Source organism: Dendropsophus ebraccatus, chromosome 6, assembly GCF_027789765.1.
Source record: "Dendropsophus ebraccatus isolate aDenEbr1 chromosome 6, aDenEbr1.pat, whole genome shotgun sequence".
NCBI classification, from domain to species: Eukaryota; Metazoa; Chordata; class Amphibia; order Anura; family Hylidae; genus Dendropsophus; species Dendropsophus ebraccatus.
In genome coordinates this window covers 131593873-131612943 of record NC_091459.1, presented here as the reverse complement: position 1 = coordinate 131612943, position 19071 = coordinate 131593873, and the positions used below count along the sequence as shown (strand labels likewise).

The 19071-nt window shown below is 47.3% G+C and overlaps 1 protein-coding gene across 1 annotated transcript; it reads left to right on the top strand.

Annotated features, from left to right (window-relative positions):
* The first annotated feature begins 13836 nt into the window (after positions 1 to 13836).
* FAM110C (family with sequence similarity 110 member C) lies at positions 13837 to 15781 on the top strand. The gene has a single exon (XM_069974059.1). It carries the CDS (start codon positions 13890 to 13892, stop codon positions 14778 to 14780), a length of 891 nt encoding a protein of 296 aa, XP_069830160.1. The 5' UTR covers positions 13837 to 13889; the 3' UTR covers positions 14781 to 15781.
* Positions 15782 to 19071: the final 3290 nt, after the last annotated feature.

Here is a 19071-nt window from a genome sequence, read left to right as displayed (position 1 = left end):
TGCAGGCAAACTCAGCTCAGCCAATCAATGGCCGCAGGAAGTTTATCAACTAGACCAGTGATAGCTAACTTTGACACTCCAGCTTTTGCAAAACTACAATTCCCATCATGCCTGAACAACCAAAGATATGGCTTTGACTGCCCAGGCATGATGGGAATTGTAGTTTTGTAACAGCTGGAACAGTAGGAATGTCCTGTTGCCAATACCAACCAATCACAGCTCAGCTTTCATTTTACCAGGCTGTGATTGGTTGCGATGGGCAACAATGGACATTTTTACTATAAGAATGCACTATATATATATATATATATATATATATATATATATATATATATATGTTTTCCTTCCAGTCTCACACAGTGCTCTCTGCTGCCACCTCTGTCCATGTCATGAACTGCCCAGAGCAGCAGCAAATCCCCATAGAAAACCTCTCCTGCTCTCCAGACTGGAAAGAATACACCCCTTCCTGCATGACATACAGCAGCTGAAGACTGGAGATTTTGAATAGAAGTAAATTACCAATCTCTGGCACCAGTTGATTTGAACTAAATAATATATATCCTGGGGGTATTGAGTTTTATTTTTCCCAGTTGACTCTCTGCTAACATCTGGTCATAATGGTCTTGACCAGATGACCTTTTTAGTGGCATGTCTTCTACCCTACTTGTATAAATTTGTTTGTGAGTGCAACCAACAAGTATACACTGTATGTCCAGTGCTCTCTGCTGCCACCTCTGTCCATGTCAGGAACTGTCCAGAGCAGTAGAGGTTTTCTATGGGGATTTGCTGCTGCTCTGGACAGGTCCTGACATGGACAGAGGTGGCAGCAGAGAGCGCCATGTCAGACTGAAAAGAATACACCACTTCCTGCAGGACACACAGCAGCTGATAAGTATTGGAAGGCTTGGGATTTTTAAATATAAGTAAATTACAAAACTCTGGCACTTTCTGGCACCAGTTGATCTGAAAGAAAATATTTTTTTGGTGAACTACCCCTTTAAAGTGACTGGGTCTTGTTCTGATATGGCAGCAAGCCGTTAGCCCCTACTGAATGACCTGTCCGCATTACGAGTCCCAGCACTGACACAGTATCCTCTCAAATTCTTTTGCTTCCATATAAAACCTTCCGTTCCTCAACCATCTCAGGTATTTAACTGTGAGGTCTATTTGTTCGGTGTCTTGTTTCACAGAATTCTGTCAGTAGTCGCCACTTGTTGCAGCAAATTGTGGCGGACATATGTCGAATACAAAGGACGAGGTGCGGGTCCTCCCCATGTGTCTGCTGTTTGTGCAGCTAAAGGTCAGCGCTGCGTGTACAATCAGAACTGACAGCAAACTGTGGCATGTGCTAATCCCGCTGATCTCCGTCCTGACACCGCGCATGGGAAAAAACCTTCAAACAAGCGGACGGTGATGGGAACCATGTCACATGGGACCTCCACTCCATATAGTACAAGTATTCTGAAAAGTTAGAGATTCACCGATAATTAAAGTGTCTGGATATTTACTCTTCTGTATTCTTATTCCGTAGTTTCCGGGAACGCAGAGTGACAACATACATGGCTACCACTACTGCTCCTATCCGGGTTGGCCATAATCCTAAATGCTTATACAGCACAGTCATGCAGAGACATTACCGGGGGGGCTTGTATTAGGCTACGCTACACGACACTTTGGTCACGCAAGATAGAGATGACAGTGTGGCATTGCAACTAGACATGAGCAAATTTACAGGAATAACAAAGTGAATGGCAGTCGGCTTATCAGCTTTCTGCCTTTGAAGTCTGTGCTGGTCTCCCCCCCCCCCCCCCCCCCCCCCTTTCACAGTTTCCCAGGACTGGATTCAGCTTTTCCTGGCACCCGTAGTGGAGCAGCACTGAGTTAAAAGGCAGCCCTAGGGCTAGGTCTGCATCCAACTTCTGCAGATAGGAACCAGGAGTCAAATGCAAAGCAGAGATTAGGGAACCTCAAGCACACTCAGGTTTGTCCAAAATCTGAAAGGGGTACTCCGGCAGAGATTTTTTTCTTTCAATTTAACTGGTTTCAGAAAGTTATACAGATTTGTAATTTTCTTTTATTTAAAAATCTCAATTCCTTCCAGTACTTATCAGCTGCTGTATGTCCTGCAGGAAGTGATGTATTCTTTCCAGTCTGACACAGTGCTCTCTGCTGCCACCTCTGTCCATGTCAGGAACTGTCCAGAGCAGTAGCAAATCCCCATAGAAAACCTCTCCTGCTCTGGACAGTTCCTGACATGGCAGCAGAGAGCAGTGTGTCAGACTGAAAAGAATACACCACTTCCTGCAGGACATACAGCAGCTGATAAGTACTGGAAGACATGAGATTAAATAGAAGTAAATTACAAATCTATATAACTTTCTGAAACCAGTTGATTTGAAAGAAAAAGATCCCGCGCTACAAAAAGATGGCCACTTTTGCCCCAGTTTTGTCTCCAGTTTAGGTGTGTTTTGCAATTAAAGGGGTTATCCAGCGCTACAAAAACATGGCCACTTTTCTCCCTACTGTTGTCTCCAGTTCAGGTGCGGTTTGCAATTAAGCTCCATTTACTTCAATGGAACTGAGTTTCAAAACCCCGCCCAAACTGAAGACAACAGTAGGGGGAAAGTGGCCATGTTTTTGTAGCACTGGATAACCCCTTTAACCCCTTAAGGACAGAGCCTGAAATGGCCTTAAGGACCGGAGCAAATTTTATGAATTTGACCAGTGTCACTTTATTCATTAATAACTTCGGGATGCTTTTACCTATCCGGCTGATTCTGAGATTGTTTTCTCGTGACATATTGTACTTCACATTTCTTGTAAATTGGAGTCGATACTTATAACGAATCTTTATGAAAAAACCCAAAATAGCGTGAAAAATTGTGAAAAAATGCATTTTTCCAACTTTAAAACTTTTCTGCTTATACAGAAAATGGTTATACCACATAAATTATATATTAAATAGCATTAGCAACATGTCTACTTTATGTTGGCGGCATTTATTAAACTATATTTCATTTTTTTTAGACAATAGGAAGCTTAAAACATTAGCAGCAAATTTCCAAATTTTCAGTAAAATTTCAAAATCAGATATTTTTAGGGAACTGTTCAGGTTTAAAGTGTATTTGAGGGGACTGTGTGTTAGAAAGCCTCACGAAGCACCCCATTTCAGAAACTGCACCCCCTAAACTCTGCAAAATTACATCCAGAAAGTTTTTTAACCCTTTAGGGGAGTCACAGAAATAAAAGCTAAGTGTGTAAGAAATTTGAAAATTTTAATTTTCTGTGCAGAGATTTTATTGTAATCCAATATTTTTCATAATTATAAACCTATTACCAGAGAAATGCACCCCAATATTGATTGCCCCATTTCTGCAGTTTATAGAAATACCCCATATGTGGCCCTATTGCGCTATTTGACGCAACCACAAGCCTCAGATATAAGGGAGCGCCTAGTGAATTTCAATGGCTCCGTTATTTTTGGTCATTTTTGACTGTACCACTTCAGGTTGGCAGAGGCTCTGGGGTGCCAAAACCTAAAAAAGACCCCTAAAGGGACACCATTTAGAAAACTACACCCCTCAAGGAATGTAACAAGGGGTGCGGTGAGCATCTGGACCCCACAGGTGCTTCACAGATTTTCCAAACAATATGGCTTGAAAAAAGACTAAAGTATTTTTTACACTAAAATGTTGTTCTAGCCTTCAATTTTTCATTTTCACAAAGGGATAAAAGGAAAAAAAAAACACAAAACATGTAGCGCAGTTTCTCCCGAGTACGGAAATACCCCACATGTGGACATAAAGTGCCAAGCGGGCGCAGGACGAGCCTCCAAAGGGAAGGAGCGCCAATTGGCTTTTGGAAGCTGGATTTCACTGGAATGGATTTCAAGGGCCATGTCGCATTTACAGAGCCCTCGTGCTGCCAAGACACTGGAAACCCCCCACAAGTGACCCCATTCTGGAAACTACACCCCTCAAGGAATCTAACAAGGGGTGCAGTGAGCATATGGACCCCACTGGTGACGGGCACAAATGTGGAAAAATGTGACGTGAAAGTGAAAATTTTCATTTTTTCACTTTCATGGCACAAATGTGCCCGTCATCCAGGGGTCCATATCCTCACTGCACCCCTTGTTAGATTCCTTGAGGGGTGTAGTTTCCAGAATGGGGTCACTTGTGGGGGGTTTACAGTGTTTTGGCAGCACAAGGGCTCTGTAAATGCGACATGGCGTTCATCATCCATTCTAGCCAAATCCAACCTCTAAAATCCAAATGGCGCTCCTTCCCTTCGGAGGCTTGCCCTGCACCCACATGGCGCTTTATGTCCACATGTGGGGTATTTACGGACTCGGGGGAAATTGCTCTACACATTTTGTGTGTTTTTTTCTCTTTTAACCCCTTGTGAAAATGATAAATTCAAGGCTAGACCAACATTATAGTGTAAAAAATTTAATATTTCATTTTCACGCCACATTGTTCCACATTTGTGCCCGTCACCAGTGGGGTCCATATGCTGACTACACCCCTTGTTACATTCCTTGAGGGGTGTAGTTTCCATAATAGGGTCACTTGTGGGGGGTTTAACTGTCTTGGCAACACAGGGGCCTTTTGAATGCAACATGGCCCCTCGAAATCCATTCCATCCAAATCCAGCCTTCAAAAACCAAATGGCGCACCTTCCCTTTGGAGGCTTACCCTGCACCCGCATGGCGCTTTATGTCCACATGTGGGGTATTTCCGTACTCAGGGGAAATTGCTCTACACATTGTGTTTTTTTTTTATCTTTTAACCCCTTGTGAAAATGAAAAAATCAAGACAAGATCAATGATTTAGAGTAAAAATTTTAAAAAAATTACACTAAATGTTGGTCTAGCCTTGATTTTTTTCCATTTCCACAAGGGGTTAAAAAAGAAAATGAACACAAAACGTGTAGGGTAGTTTCCCCTGAGTACGAAAATACCCCACATGTGGACATAATTTGCCATATGGGCACAGGGCAAGTCACCAAAAGGACAGAGCGCCATTTAGAGGCTGGAATGGGGGATGGAGGCCATGTCGCAATTACAAAGCTCCTGTGCTGCCAGAACAGTAGAAACCCCCGACAAGTGACCCAATTCTGGAAACTACACCCCATAAGGAATCTAACAAGGGGTGCAGTGAGCATATGGACCCCACTAGTGATGGGCACATGTGTAGGACATGTGCCGTGAAAATAAAAAATACCATTTTTTTCATTTTCACGTCCCAAATGTGGCCGTCACCAGGGGGCCATATACCCGCTGCCCCACTTGTTAGATTCCTTATGGGGTGTAGTTTCCAGAATGGGGTCACTTGTGGGGGGTTTCTACTGTCCTGGCCGCACAGAGGCTTTGTAATTGCATCATGGTATCCTCTAATGGGAATGGCGGCCATACCTATTTAGCTGGGGAAAAGGGACAATTCTAATTTATTTGGGGGTATTAGGCCAATTATTAGTTTATAAGGTTGGAAATGACAGGTGTCTATCAAATTCAACCTGTGTTGATCCAGAGGAAGGCAAAAACCCCTCGTGAGGCAGACGACAGTAGCCTCATCACAGGGGAAAAATTCCTTCCCGACTCCATATTGGCGATCAGAATAATCCCCAGATCAATGTGACCCCTGAAATAGCAATAAGGGACAGAATTTAGATAATGTAGAACCCCAGTGACGTGTGGTACGCCTTGGAGCGATCCAGTATGCAGAGGCCGGGGTGATCAGGACAGGTGTCTTACTGGTAAATGGTGTCCTTCCTGATCCCCCTGTTACTCCACACTCTGCACTTCTTCTGGGGTCTCCTGTTCTCCAGTGTGGGGGACGTCACCTGGAAAATGTTGTCCTGGTGCGATACGGGGTCCTTCATATCCAGAAGTGCTGGGTCCGCTCCATGGCTGCTAAATATTAGGGTCCTATTACTGCTTCTGATATGTTCGGATCGTGCCGCAAGCTACAGTAGCTCGGGCAGCGAGGGACCGGAAGAGGGGGTGCTGGTATAAAAGTTATCCCCGTACAGGTGGTGACCTTTATCCAGCAGTGGGAAGATCAGTTCCCGGACGATCTTCCCACTTGTTCCGAGGATGGGGGGGGGGGCATCTGGCGGCTGGATTCGGGTGTCCCTTCCTTCATACACTCTAAGGGTACGTGCACACTGCGGAATCGCGAAGGATAACCCTTTGTGCATTCCGCAGTTGGCATCCGCCGGCGGACTGATGCAGGCGCACGTCTCCGTCCGTGTCGTAGACTCCATTCTATGCACGGGCGGATTCCGCTCTGCGTCCAACGTGTTGATGGAATGACGGATAATGGAATCCGCCTGTGCATAGGATAGAGTCTATGACACAGGCGGAGACGCGCCCCTGCATCAGTCCGCCGGCGGGTGCCAGCTGCGGAATGCACAAAGGGTTATCCTTCGCCATTCCGCAGTGTGCACGTACCCTAAATCTGTAAGTGTACCCTGAGGTACTCTCACAGAGTTTGTAGAATTTCACGCCATACCGTCATCTCTTATTGGGACGGTACTGGCGGAAAAGACGTGTCTGGGGGGCAGCGTACGCTACGCTACCCCCAGATACGTCATTGGAGGATGAGGATGAGGATGAATGGAGGAAAGAAGGATCCCCCCATTCATCCTCACTGGCTGTTTCGGTGTCGGAGGCAATAATAATGTATGCGTCCGACACCGAAAACACCCTGGGGGCCATCTTTATATGGGGATTGGTATATGGGGTATGTAGTGGTGTAGTGTAAAACTTTATTCAATGTAGTGTGGTGTAATGTAGTGTTTTTTTTACGTGTTTTTTACAGTAAGTATACAAAAAAAACCTACGCCAAAAATGGTGTTGCTGATGAATGCCGCACTTATGTTCGGCACTTATCAGCAGACCGTGGCAGTAGGATATAAAAAAAAAAAACACCCTACGCCAAAAAGGAGGAGTTGCTGATTAGCAGCGCACTTTCGTGCGATGCTGATCAACACTCAGCGGCGATAGGGTGCGGAAAATAGAAAAAAAAAAATTGGGAAAAAAAATTTTTTTTTTACTACATTCTGAACATCCCTGTAGTGGCTGATACGTGTATTACACTTATCAGCCGCTAGGGGGCAGCAGAGCGCAAGATCCGAAAATAGACGACGCTGGAGCCGGAAAAATACGAAAATAGACGACGCTGGAGCCGGAAAGAGACGATCGGGACTCACGGAAGAAGCCGAAGTCCCGACAAGAGGAAGTGGACGCCGGGAACCCGGAAGACGCCGATCAGGACCCCGGGACAGGTGAGTAATGTACAAATACCTGCTCCGGACCCCTCAGCTACCTAGCTGAGGGGTCCGGAGCAGGTATTTATTACTTGTGGGGACTTTGATCGCCGTGAACGGCCGGCCGGCTGGCCGGCCGTTCACGGCGATCGGGACGGTGGTACCGTGACCACCATTACTTTTTACAGTAATGGCGGTCGGTGCCGTCCTCGGACAGCACCGACCGCCATTTTTTTCCGGGTCATCGGGCCACCGATGGCCCGGAAAGGTTCCGATCGCCGCTATTGGCTGATAAGCCCATAGCGGCGATCGTCGGCATGGGGGGGGTTAACAACCCTCCATGCCGACAGGGAGAGATGGCCTGCTATGTATTATAGCAGGCTATCTCCCCCGATCGGGACCCGGCCGGCCGCGGCGCCCGTTTAAAGGGATGACGTACCGGCACGTCATGGGTCCTTAAGTGACAGTGATCCATGACGTGCCGGTACGTCATGGGTCCTTAAGAGGTTAAGCTCCATTTACTTCAATGGAACTGAGTTTCAAACCCCATCCAATCTGGAGACGAGTGGTGCAAAAGTGGCCATGTTTTCGTAGCACTGGATAACCCCTTTAAACATGCATACGGCCATAGGTCATATAAGTGTTTTTCAGGACTCCCTAGGACTACATCCAACTTCTGCAGCCACCGGTATTCAGATACTGAGAGTTCAGGTTCAAAAGAGCAGGGCCAAGGTTTTCTCATCTCTAATGCAGAGGGTTCGGGTTGAACAAATGTTGCAAAACCTGAACCCGGCAAGTTCACTCAGCACTAGTCACTGTGTAACCTGAGCCTAACTACAAAACTTCACCATTCAGGAAGTGACACTGACAACTACTGATGATGCTGTAATTGAGAGAAAGTGTCCCCATAAGGGTGATTAGGGGAAATCCTGGGCTTTTTAGAGTTTTATCCAGGGTTTTGGTTTGTTAGTTTGTCTGGTTTACAAAAAAACAAACAAATAAAAAACATTGTAACCAGATGTTTGCCGAAATCCAATACTGGAATATAAAACACAGTAACACGCTGCAGACAATGGTTGTTTGTCTGTGTTGTAGTCTTCAATCTTGGTTCCTTTAATGAGGTCAGTAGGTTTATTCCCCCCCCCCCCCAAAAAAAAAAATATATATATATATGCAGCATCCGCTACATATGTCACTTTTCCAGCCACTTCCACCTATGTCCTTTTCGACAGTTAAAAATAATAATAAAAAAAAAACTAAAAAAATCTATAGGGAAATGTATCATTTTGGAAACTGATCTTCAAAAGTCACTACTTTACAGCCAAACTAGAATGGACCCAGAAGCAGACAGCTCCATTCATTGTGTAGTGGCCATGCTAGGTAATTGCAGCTCAGCTTTCATTCAGTTCAGTGGAAACTGAACTGCAGTAACCCTTTATTCTCTCCCGTCTGACACAGTGCTCTCTGCTGCCACCTCTGTCCATGCCAGGAACTGTCCAGAGCAGGAGAGGTTTTCTATGTGGATTTGCTGCTGCTCTGGACAGTTCCTGACACGAACAGAGGTGGCAGCAGAGAGCACGGTGTCAGACTGTAAATAATACAACCCTTCCTGTAGGACATGCAGCAGCTGATAAGTACTGGATGACTTTTTTAATTAAAAATCAGGTGGCAGGTGGCTGAGAATAGGCCGTAAATAAAAACTGCTATTACCCTATGAACATTAGGACTACAAGTGCCTAGGAATGCATTGGTGTCATTCAGTTGTGTGGCTAGTGATTACACAATATTGCTGCAATGCAACTTGTCACCAGAACTTCCTTTAAGGGGGGAAAAAAAGGAAAAAGTTGTGCAACAAAAAATACTTGCAGTTACACTAGAACTGGATTCACATTTGCAACTGGAAATTGCAACAAATCCTTGTGGCGGAGCTCTAGTCTAACATCAGGGCATTGCTGCTACTAAGGGGGAATTGTGTGAGAAGAGTTACGTTATGTTATGACTCAATAAACATTAAACAACCATTTTTTTTAGTATTTAGCCCATTCGCACTTAGTGGGTGTAAATGACCCTTTAAACAGGACCTGACATGCCACCTGCTAATAACATCACCCCCCCAGCCAGAGGTGACAATACGATCAGGACATCCTACCCTGTATTATACAGAGCCCACTGGGGTTTACACGTCTGTGAGACCACGTTACACATCACAAGTGTGAACTGTCAGGAGTCACAGACGGCTACAATTACCGCTGCACAGAACCTCTTCAATCACAGACAGATTTACATTTCAAAGAGGCATGGCCGCCCTTAAAGGAGACCTCACAGGCGATATTCGGGGGTATTTGCATTATAATTGTAAAGTGGCTATCAAAGCTGCAATGGCTATGAGGTGACTGCCCGCCGATATATATATATATATTATATACTATACGGGACGTATTTGATAGTAATTAAGTCATTGCCATTACTATGTAGTATAGTGTAGTGTTTACGTTACATATGGTTGTATGGAAAAGCACCGTCAGCTGTGAGGATACCGCCAGATACTAGGTAAACAGCTACCATAATATGTTTACCAAGTGGCATAGGTTTTTATTAACACTGGGGGATATACAATGTCTATAGGTGACATGTGCCATGGTGCTGTCTGCCACTATGTGAATATTAAAGGAGATGTATCAAACATGATGTAAAGTGAAGCTGGCTCCGTTGCCCCTAGCAACCAATCAGATTCCACCTTTCATTTTCCAAAAAGTCTGTGAGGCATGAAAGGTGGAATCTGATTGGTTGCTAGGGGCAACTGGTCCAGTTTCACTTTACACCATGTTTGATAAATCTCCCCATGATGTGTATGGAGTCTGTGCAGGATGACACATGATAATAAATACTTCATCTTTGCCAAAAGTCATTGCTGGGACACGTCTGAGATGCAAAACAAATCCAACTCTTTCCTCACTTACTGCCAGTCTGTCTCTGCACCTGGTCTACATGGGAAAGGTCTGCAGCGAGGCCTACATGGGAAAGGTCTGCAGCGAGGCCTACATGGGAAAGGTCTGCAGCGAGGCCTACATGGGAAAGGTCTGCAGCGAGGCCTACATGGGAAAGGTCTGCAGCGAGGCCTACATGGGAAAGGTCTGCAGCGAGGCCTACATGGGAAAGGTCTGCAGCGAGGCCTACATGCTGGGCAGTACATGAGGATGGGTATTATGTCTCATGTATACAGTGCAGGCTGATCTGATTACCAGGCGGATTCCGTGAGGAGATCCTCATCCACTTGTAATGTAAATTGGTGCAGATTTGCAGAGAGTAATCCACACAAATCCACCACGTCTGAACATGTCCTTGGGGTGCATGGCCCGGACTGCTTTGCATAGGAGACCTCTGCTGCATCTTGTATATTGTTGCCTGCCATAGAATGAGGAGCCAATTTCTTATTACTGCCCCAAAGTTACCGGGATAAAACTATACGAGGCAGGAAGCACGCCAGACTCTTCATAGTGGGACATAAACATCATGAAGCTAGACTGATTTAGTTTGTTAGGCTATGTTCACACAACGTATGAGACCGGCCTTTCTGTGACCCGGCAGTCGGTCTCTGAAAAGATCATCCCGGCTGGTACTGCATTACTTTCGGGCCGCAGAGTTCTGATGCGGGCGTGCATGGATGCATGAACTCTCCACAGCACACTATGGAGCAAGCGGCCAGATCTGCTCGCTCCATAGTGTGCACTGACAGGGTTTTCTGCGGCCGCTATTCAATGAATAGCGGCCGCAGAGAACTAAAATGTCAGTTGTTTGCGGCGCCGCGAGAGATCCTGGCCAGAGCGTATACTATGTGTATACTATGTATACACTCCAGCCGGGATTCCATAGAAAACTAAGCAATGTATCTTTTCGTAAAAAGTACGCCCTTTGTTTTCGATTGCAACAACAGCCGTACTTTTACGAAAAGATACGTTGTGTGAACATAGCCTTACAAAGAGTGTTTAGACTGGGTTAGGCAGTGATCCTGCTGGTCCTGACTTTAATAAAGGGTTATTGAGGCTTAGAAAAATATAGCTGCTTTCTTCCAGAAACAGCACCACTCTTGTCCTTGGTTTGTGTGTGGTATTGCAGCACAGGTCCCCACTGAAGTGAATGGAGCCGAACTGTAATACCACACACACAACCTGTGGGCAAGAGTGGCGCTTTTCTGGAATTTTTCTAATTTTAGATAACCCCTTTAAATGGATTCTGAAGGATGCCCAAAAAGGTGTCATTTAGGATGTATACTTCGGGTTTGGCAGATGGAAGAGTACAGTCGTCTGCACTAGTTATTTCAGCTGGATCAGTGGCGTAGTTACCATGGAGGCAGACCATGCACCTGCTATGAGGCCCGGGTGGCACAAGGTCCCAGGTAGAGATGAGCAAACTGCTCGGACTGGGACTAGAGATGAGCATCGGTGCTCTCTCGTCATGCCTTTGATCCCGGACGCACACTTGAGCTCACGGGAATATGCGGCCAGGATATTCAAGGGAATCCCTGTTGAATTCCCTGGAATATCCTGGCAGCATATTCGCGGGAGCTCAAGTATGCGGCCGGGATCAAAGGTATGACGAGAGAGCGCCGAAGCCGTCGGACCAAAAGTCCAAATGTCCGCTCATCTCTAGTCCCAGGCGTGGTCTGCCTCTATGGTACTAGTACACTTACAGTACCTCCCTCTATGGCAGCCCGTACCCATCCCCGGCACAGTGACTCATAGCCACCCGCAAGGAGAGGCCGCACAGTATACACCTGGACCACAACCCTGCCCCCCCCCCCATCCCGATACAATGCAGAAGCCCCCCTCCCTTGAACACAACAGCCCACACCAGGCAGATCTACAACCCCCATTATACCCAGACAAGGTGTCCAAGCAGAGTTGTAGTTTTGTTACCGGTTTAGAGCCACAGGTTGGCAATGATAGGAGGTGGTAATGAAACAGCTGGACAGCCAATGGATGGGAACCACTGGGACAGCTGGACAGCCAATGGATGGGTATCACTGGGACAGCTGGACAGCCAATGGATTGGGACCACTGGGACAGCTGGACAGCCAATGGATGGGTACCACTGGGAAAGCTGGACAGCCAATGGATGGGTATCACTGGGACAGCTGGACAGCCAATGGATGGGTATCACTGGGACAGCTGGACAGCCAATGGATGGGTATCACTGGGACAGCTGGACAGCCAATGGATGGGTATCACTGGGACAGCTGGACAGCCAATAGATGGGTATCACTGGGACAGCTGGACAGCCAACGGACGGGAACCACTGGGACAGCCGGACAGCCAATGGATGGGAACCACTGGGGGAGCCGTTCAGCCAATGGATGGAACCACTAGGACAGCTGGACAGCCAATGGATGGGTACCACTGGGACAGCTGGATAGCCAATGGATGGGTATCACTTGGACAGCCAACAGATGGGTATCACTGGGGCAGCTGGACAGCCAACGGATGGGTATCACTGGGGCAGCTGGACAGCCAACGGATGGGGATCACTGGGACTGCTGGACAGCCAACGGATGGGTATCACTGGGGCAGCTGGACAGCCAACGGATAGGTATCACTGGGGCAGCTGGACAGCCAACGGATGGGGATCACTGGGACTGCTGGACAGCCAATGGATGGGTATCACTGGGACTGCTGGACAGACAATGGATGGGTATCACTGGGACTGCTGGACAGCCAATGGATGGGGATCACTGGGACAGCTGGACAGCCAATGGATGGGTATCACTGGGACAGCTGGACAGCCAATGGATGGGTATCACTGGGACTGCTGGACAGCCAATGGATGGGTATCACTGGGACAGCTGGACAGCCAATGGATGGGTATCACTTGGACAGCTGGACAGCCAATGGATGGGAACCACTGGGACTGCTGGACAGCCAATGGATGGGTATAACTGGGACAGCTGGACAGCCAACGGATGGGGATCACTGGGACAGCTGGACAGCCAACGGATGGGTATCACTGGGACAGCTGGACAGCCAATGGATGGGTATCACTGGGACAGCTGGACAGCCAATGGATGGGAACCACTGGGACTGCTGGACAGCCAATGGATGGGTATCACTGGGACAGCTGGACAGCCAATGGATGGGTATCACTGGGACAGCTGGACAGCTAATGGATGGGTATCACTGGGACAGCTGGACAGCCAATGGATGGGTATCACTGGGACTGCTGGACAGCCAATGGATGGGTATCACTGGGACAGCCACATGTTAGGGACGAAGGTATTTTTGCGGTAGCTGAAGAGCCACACGTTGTTTTATACCGTTCTGTTTCAGGTGTGAACGTGGTGTAAGGACACGGCCACTGACCCCACGCGGGGACCCGCACACTTCTGACATCAAGGAAAGAAGAAGAAAACAAGAGGGCGGGGCCGTGACAGAGCGCAGCTCCCACTGCGGGGAGAAAGTGTGCCGCGCCGGACACGCCCCCTCCCGCAGGGCGCCCGCTGATTGGTGGAGCCGCGAGCAGCGCTCTGCCTGTTCTAGCGGAGAGCAGGAGCAGCAGCAGCAGACAGACAGCAGCGGCCGAGCCGGCGGTATCACCTGTGTGCAGCGGCAGAAGCAGGCGGTGCTATGCCCACAGAAGTCATGAGTGCGGTGAGGATGCAGCCCATCTCCCAGCTGCAGCACCACAGCCCCGTGCTGCCCATACGGCTGCTCACCCGGGGCCCCGACTACCTGCGGCGGCAGATAGAGACCGGGACCCCTGCCCGGAGCACCCTGAGCGCGGTGGAGCGGCTGGCAGCGGACAAGGCCAAGTACGTGAAGAGCCAGAAAGTGGTGGGCACCGGGGGCAGCTCGGCGTCAGAGAGCAGCACCGGCAGCAGCTCCCGGGGCAGCAGCAGCCACCAGGAGGCAGAGACCGGGGCCCCCGTCAGAAGAGGCAGCAGCAAGAGGCTCCTGAGGCCGGACTCCCTGGTCATCTACCGGCAGAAGAACCGAGGAGACACGGCAGAGGAGGCCAGGACCGGGCTGGTCAGGAGGCTCTTCCTGGGCAGCACTAAGGAGAAGCCCCTGGTCTCTATAGCGCCCTCTGTGGCCGAGAGTCGCCTGAAGGAGAGGTCCAGGACCGGCCTGCACCGCTCGCAGTCCGACATCAGCTCCCGCTACTCCCGGTCATTCTCTGACTTTGACACCTTCTTCAAGTACTGCGGCCTGGAGCCCGAGGTGGTGGAGGAGCTGGGCAAGGACAGGTTTACCGCAGCCCCGGAGGACGCCCTGGACGCCAGCGCCGGTCACCGGCTCCGCAGCGCCAGCGTAGCCACGTCCGACAGCGGCTTCAGTCGTCGGAGCGGCGGAGAGGGCAGCAATGGTGGACAGCAGGAGGACGAGCCGCTCAGCGGGCACCTCCCGGGGGGCAACAGCAACACATCTGTCATTGAACGCAATGCCAGGATCATCAAGTGGCTGTACAGCTGCAAGAAGGCCAAGGAGACCCGGGGGGCATCTCCAGACTTACCCTGAGCCAGCAGGGCATGGACCATAGGATGGCACTGCCCCAACATGGCTCTTTTCAGTATTGTGCCTGCAGCCTCCTCCCTGCCACAGTGTAGCTGCTGGACAGCGACTGGCATCACTTCCTATGGCGGGGCAGTTATAGTCTGTGCCAAGCTCCGTGTTACGTGCCAAGGGGGCAACACTGGAATTCCGAGATCTAGAATCTTACATCGGGAATTGTGAGATTGGAAGGTTTTGCTGCTGTGGGACCCAGTCCTGTTGTTGTATATGTGTTATATATATATATATATATATATATATATATATATATATATATATATATATATATATATATATATATATATCTCTATGTGCTACAGATGCTCAGCCCCGGATGCTGTATGTTACCTGGAGACCTGCATACAGCTACCTGGTCGGAGCAGCCGGATGTGACTATGTCGCAATCACCCTCGCTATTGTTTATGATTTGAATGTATCAGTTTGTTTATTGTTTATGTTTGAATGTATCATAATAATTCCAGGTTATTGTTTATGGAATAATGGCGGCGGCAGCAGGTGTAGCGGAGTGCAGCCACCTGGGTTCTGTATATCCTGTGGGCTCTCCAGCTGTTGCAAAACTACAATTCCCATCATGCCTGGACAGCCGAAGGCTGTCCAGGCATGATGGGAGTTGTAGTTTTGCAACAGCTGGAGGTCTTGTGTTTGACTCCAGCTGTTGCAGAACTACAACTCCTAGCATGCCTTGACAGCCAAAGGCTGGTCAGTAATCGGCCAAGTACGACTTATAATTGTTTGGTGTAATAGGGTATGCTGGGAGTTGTAGTTCTTCTGGTGTACAGGGAGTCACCCCCAGGTACATCTCTTCTGGTGTTGCATACAGTTATTGTATGTGTCTTTCTCTTATTTATTCTGTTGTGAACATGGACCAATATCCTTTATTATTATTATTTTTTGTCGGACTCCCATTTCCTTCACTGAGATTGATTAAAAGCACTGAGAATTGTCAACTACGGCGTGTAATCCCTTTAATCCAGCATCCGATAGTTCAGAAATCAGGAACTAGTAGGTAAAGTGTTAAGGCCGACAGACTGATGTGGCATTGCAAATAATGGGAATCTCATTGCTAAGGCTGAGTTCACACTACGTTTTTGCAATCCGTTTTTTGCAATGAAAAAATACGGATGCAATTGTGTGCATCCGTTTTTTTCATTGACTTCCATTATATAAAAAAAAAAAACGGATCAAAATGGATCCGTTTTTTTTTTTTGTTTTTTAAACGGACACAAAAATAAGGTCGACCATGTTTTTGTGTATTTTTTTTTTTTTTTTTTTTTTTTTTTTTTTTTTATAATGGAAGTCAATGGAAAAACAGATGCACACAATTGCATCAGTTTTTTGGAAAAAACGGATGAAAAAAAACGTAGTGTGAACCCAGCCTTACACACACAAAAAAATCTATTTTATTTTACATACTGAGTGTTTGATAATCCAGAATGTCTGTTAATCCGGAACGTATCACGTTAATGGGAAATTATTTCTGTCCGTTGTTGGTACGGGACTGGATTGTGTTGCAGATAAGCCATCATTTCTAACCTTACATGCCAACCTGTATCTCTCTACCTGTTGCAAAACTACAACTCCCATCATGCCCTGACAGCCGTTGGCTGTCAGGGCATGATGAGGGTTGTAGTTTTGCAACAGCCATAGAGCCACATGTTCATTCACAAACCATGTCTGGCAGGTCTAGAGGGAAGAACACCCCTTAGGGTGCGTTCACACCTTCAGGATCCGCAGCAGATTTGATAGTGTGTTCAGTTATTTAAATAAAATCCACTGCGGATCCGGTAAGTGTGAACGTACCCTTACAATATCTTGCAGCATCACACTTTATGGCAGCCTAGGATAAACAACCAGAGAGATGGCGCACTTGCCCATTGCAATCAATCATGCCAAAGATGTCAGATGTGATCTGATTGGTTGCAATGGGCAAGTGCACCTTTTTTTTTTTTTTTTTTGTCTGCCCTTGGTTCTATTCATGGAGCTGGTGTGTTGTTGCCCTGTGGGTCTTGTTTGCAGGTGTCAGACAGGACAGTGGGTGTAAATGAAGGAGTCTCTGGCCTTTTTCATGGAATGCAGATTTTTTAGCTGACAAGTTGCCTGGGGCTCCACCATTTGGCTCCCGGGCAGGGGGGGTGCACTGTGCTGAGTGAATCAGCTTAGATAAACAGGAGTCCTGGCAGCTCTCATGTCACCTGGTGGTGGAGACCTGGGCCTGAGACATTCTCTGCTGGGGATGCAGCTCAATTATGCTAACTATTTTGCAGTTGTTAATGGTAATTGAGTCCGTAGTAGTAGTAGTGGTGGGGGGTGGGCGCACGTGGGCTGGACTTGTTATGGGTTGCAACGTTTTGTTGCTTCGGTTTTGCAAAGATTTTCTGTCAATCAATGCAAACCAGGATTGCAACTTCTGGTCTCACCCTAAGGGTGGGTTCACACTATAGAATCCGCACGGAAAAGTTCCGGCGGATTCCGTTGCTCATTCTTGTTCGCGACGGCACGTGTCTCCACCGGCTCCATAGACACCATTCTATGGCTGGGAGGACAGTGGAACAGTGGTTTCTATGGCACAGGCGGATATGCGCGCCGCAGTGAGCAGGGAAGAGCGACTGAATCTGCCTGTACTTATCTGTACGGATTCCGTAGTGTGAACCCACCCCAAGACCGCATTGACAAAGACACATGTCCTGGAACAATGAGCTTGCAGTCTTAAAGGGGTACTAAAGCGAAAAACTTTTTCTTTCAAATCAACTGGTGTCAGAAAGTTATATAGATTTGTAATTTACTTCTATTTAAAAATCTCTAGTCTCTCAGTACTTATCAGCTGCTGTATGTCCTGCAGGAAGTGGTGTATTGTTTCCAGTCTGACACAGTTCTCTCTGCTGCCACCTCTGTCCATGTCAGGATCTGTCCAGAGTAGGAGAGGTTTTCTATGAGAATTTGCTACTTCTCTGGACAGTTCCTGACATGGACAGAGGTGACAGCAGAGAGCACTGTGTCAGACTGGGGAGAATACACCACTTCCTGCAGAACAAACAGCAGCTGATAAGTAAAGGAAGATTTGAGATTTTTAAATAGAATTAAATTACAAATCTATATAACTTTCTGAATCCAGTTGATTTGAAAGAAAATTATTTTTGCTGGAGTACCCCTTTAATACAGATGCAGAAATCTTGCTATGTGATGCTTATCTGAAAGCAGTCCAGGCACCATTACTTCTGACCAATCACACTTTGTTTTGGATCCAGCGCCACCATTGTCCTTGGCATGTATCTGGTTTTGCAGCTCAGCCCTATCCACTTTTCATGGGTATAAGCTGCAGTACCAAACACAGCCTGTGAAGAGGAGTGGTGCTGTTTCTTAACCTAATTTTTTTTGTGCAAAAGGTGCCATTTTTGTGCAAAACTATGACTTTTTCCAGCAGTGACGTTTTGGTGCCATTTATAGTTATAAGAGACTTCGGCTAGTGTAGGAACATGCCGTACCCCCAACTTGATCTACAGTAGATACCTCAGATTCATACCCGTATCTAACCGCTCTAGTTCTGCCTATATCTAGAGCTCATACCATGTGCCATCCATATGTGTGACCCCCGCTGACCCCAATACTGCTGCATATGACCTAGTAATTATAATAGTTAAGCATATGGTATAAAGAATATACATAGTACCAGTGGGGGATGGATAATGCAAATTGCTACATTGGGTAATATGGGCATTGTATACTGATGTAGCAGAGCTGCTATACATGTTCCCACAAGTCTGCAGAGATACATTCAGGGGTCTCAGTGAGTTGCAACATATAGAACACTGCTACATATAATACAGGTGTAGGGAACCTTGGCCTTCCAGCTGTTGCAAAACTACAACTCCCATCATGCCTGGACAGCCAAAGCTAAAGCTTTGGCTGTCCAGGCATAATGGGAGTTGTAGTTTTGCAACAACTGGAGAGCCAAGGTTCCTTACCCGATATAATATATATAATCCAGAATTTATTAAGGAATTGGTTCTGTGTATAGAGCAGGATAGCCTTCACTTGGCAGAGAGAGGATTACAGCCTCCTATATGATCCCATGCTAATGTAACCTGCTCCCTATCACCTGGGGCTACTGTCTCCGGTTGCCACCGCCCAAGGTGCTGTAAATTAGAATGCAAATTGCTGAGACTTGTCTTAAGGAGCGGAGTGATGTTCCTACAGAGCTGGACAAGGAGGTTATTTTAATCATTTATTACCCCCATCT